Raw genomic sequence first — 3,291 nt, 5'->3', positions numbered from 1 at the left:
ATTTTAGGGAAAATTTCATATTAAAATAATTGGGCTGCCTCCTTTTTAACTTTATAGCCCATATTTTAATTTACAATTGAATAGCCCAAAAATTAGAGGCCCATATCCGAAAAAGGGGCGTTATTTCCGTTTTTGGGGAGTAAGAAGCGGGATTTTCTTTGTTTCAGCTGGATTTTCTCTGATTCTTTCCAATCTTCTTCCCCAAATACTACAAAAACGAGATCTTGCGATCAATGGAGCTCCAAACACCCTAGAATTTCTTTTTCATCTCACATTTCTTCAATTTTTTTGCTACAAATCAGCGCAATTCTCATTTTTTTCCTGCAATTTTGATTTCAATTTTTTGTTCGATGGAGCTTTTTTCAGTTTACGTTCTTCATAGTGGTGAATGGGAAGAAAACAAGTTTATCAATTTCGTCAACGATTGTGTAATAATCGAGTCGACATTCAGCTACAACAATTTAGTTGCAGTTATTTCGGAACAGATTAGGATCGATAGTGAGTTAAACACAATAGAGATTAACTTTCTCCCAAATGATGGTTTGCAACCGATTCTGATATATAATGATACAGGTGTAAAAGTGTATATCGAATTAAAGAAGAAAAGCTTGAATTTCACTGAATATCCCTTGTTTGTGACAGTGAAAGAGATTTATGATAATCGTTTGGTTGCTACAAGTTCCAGTTGTTTGGTTGCTACAAGTTCAAGTTGTTTGATTGTTACAAGTTCCAATTTTATAGATGTATCCACAATTGATAGCAATGAGATTATGCCTGATATTGAATTGATTGAAAACATGAAACTTAGTGAAAACACGGGTATAATAGATAATATGTTGAACGATTTTGTTGAGGAGAATCAAGTTTATAAAGATAAAGAGACAGTTATGAATGTGATGAAGAACTTGGCTGTACGCGAGAGGTTCCAATTCAAGGCGAAGAGATCTAGTGCAACAAGGTATGTCATTAATTGTACATTCTGTTATATATATGTATACATATGTATAAATTAGTATATATTTGTATATAGGTATTAAAATTAGTATATATGTAGTTATGTTTTTGTCTACAAGTGTATTTAGAAGTTGAATGATCTTTAATCCTAGGTATCACCTTATGTGTGTGGATGACAATTGTGCTTGGAGTTTCAAATCTTCTGCCGTTTTCAAGGCAAACATATTCAAAGTGAGAAGTTACAATAATAATCACACATGCGGCTATGGTGAAATATACCTAACACAACGTCAAGCTATTTCGGGTGTAATTACTAGTATAGTCAAGGATAAGTATGTTAATCCAAAAAAAGTTTACACCGCAAATGGTATAATAGAGGACATACAAAAGCAACACGGGATTGAAGTGAGCTACATGAAAGCATGGAGAGCTAAAGAGATAGCAATGGCAATGATAAGAGGGAGTCTGAGTGATTCATATAAGGAGTTGCCGAAGTATTTTATATGTTGGAGCAAACAAACACAGGAACGGTTACAAAGTTGCATAAATCAGAAGATGGATGCTTTCTTTATGCATATGTTTCGCTATATGCATCTATCAAGGGCTGAGAGCATTGCAGACCGATAATGGTTGTTGACGGAAGTTTCCTTAAAGCAGCATATAAGGGTACCATCTTGACTGCTTGCACACAGGATGGAGCTGGTGAGTTGACTGCATGCATCTACCTTGTTTCTGCAGTTTGTATAATATCGTAGTTCCATGTATAAAAGTGTATAGGATTTCACAACTGTTGTTTTTATAAAATTTGCAGTTGGTATAAAGTTGTATAATTGTGAACAACTGTGTATAATATTTGTATAATTGTCTGAATCCTAATATCTATTTTATATAAACAGGAAAAATCCTTCCACTTGCATATGCAATTGTAGATTCAGAGTATAACAAATCTTGGGAATGGTTCTTTGTCCAGATAAAAGGTACTTTTGGAGTTAGGGAAGGAATGTGTATAGTTTCAGATAGAAATGAAAGCATCTTCAATGCCACAAAAGTTGTGTACCCAGAAGTACCACATTGTATTTGCATGTTTCACTTGTGGCAGAATGTAAAGTACACATTCAAGAAACATCACAAACAATTGAAGGATATCTTCTTTGCTTTGGCTAGAGCTTACACGATAGAGAAGTTTGAGTATCATATGACAGAGATGTGCAAAATTGATCCGAGGGTGCAGCCTTACTTGCTCGAAGTTGGCTACGAAAGGAGGTCTAGGGCATAATTCAAAGTGAAAAGGTCGATGATAATGACTTCCAATATTGTAGAGTCAATTAATGCAACAAACAAGGATGCTAGAAAGTTACCAGTAATGCGATTGCTGGAGTACATGACAAATTTGCTACAACAGTGGAACAACAAAAACAGAAAAAGTGCAATGGAGACATCTACAGAGCTTGGTGAAAAGTATGACAAACTCCTTCGGGAAAATCTGATTGCATCGGAGCAAATGACGGTAAAATCAATCAAATATAATGATGTTTGGCACTGCTGACTTGCATTTTACTGCTTGTATAAGTATGTATAACTCTGTATATTAATGTATAATGTTCTTTAACTTTTTTTAAAAAAAAAACTTTTGCAGGAGAGCCCTGCTACGGAGCAGTTATATACTGTATTTGAAGGGGTAAGGCGAAACATAGTGTGCCTTGAAGAGGGAACATGCAGTTGCAGAAAATTTCAAATGGATGAACTTTTATGTCCGCATGCTTGGGCGGTTTTGAAGAACCAGCATCTGAAACCTGGACAGTATTGCTCTTTTTACTACAAGAAGGATAAACTCCTTAAAACTTATGAATTTCCAGTGAATCCGATACCAGATGAAAGTTTATGGGTAATCCCAATAGAGGTGATGGAAGATGTGATCCTACCACCTGAAGGGAGAAGGAATGCAGGAAGGCCAAGAAAGGAAAGACTCAGACCTGCTTCAGAAAAAGAGTCTAAGAGGGCGTTTTCATGTTCTGTGTGTGGACAAGGTGGTCACAATAGAAAAATATGTAGAAATAAACCAAAATAAATAGTTGGAAACATAACACTTCCTATTACAGTTGTTGTCATGTTGAGTAGTTAAGTTTCACAAACAATAGAGTTATAAATGTTGAGTAGTTAAGTTTCACAAGCAATTAAGTATTGAAGGGTGAAGGGGCAGATTCACTATTCGTTAAGCTTTTGAACTGGAAACATCAGATTTGTCCATTATTTAAAGCCAAAAAATTTCAAAATTTCCTGAAATTATTCCATAGGTGCAGATAATTTTTGTTATTCCTCATCAAGTGTGTGTGTATT

General features: G+C 35.0%; 1 protein-coding gene across 1 annotated transcript; it reads left to right on the top strand.

Annotated features, from left to right (window-relative positions):
• Positions 1 to 2,254: 2,254 nt before the first annotated feature.
• Positions 2,255 to 3,022, top strand: LOC104229998 (uncharacterized). The gene is made up of 2 exons (XM_009782728.1): positions 2,255 to 2,461; positions 2,591 to 3,022. Exons 1-2 carry the CDS (start codon positions 2,255 to 2,257, stop codon positions 3,020 to 3,022), a joined length of 639 nt encoding a protein of 212 aa, XP_009781030.1.
• The last annotated feature ends 269 nt before the right edge of the window (positions 3,023 to 3,291 follow it).

Source organism: Nicotiana sylvestris, chromosome 3, assembly GCF_000393655.2.
Source record: "Nicotiana sylvestris chromosome 3, ASM39365v2, whole genome shotgun sequence".
Taxonomy (NCBI): domain Eukaryota; kingdom Viridiplantae; phylum Streptophyta; class Magnoliopsida; order Solanales; family Solanaceae; genus Nicotiana; species Nicotiana sylvestris.
Note: the sequence above shows the minus strand (reverse complement) of the source record. Positions and strands in the feature narration are given on the sequence as shown.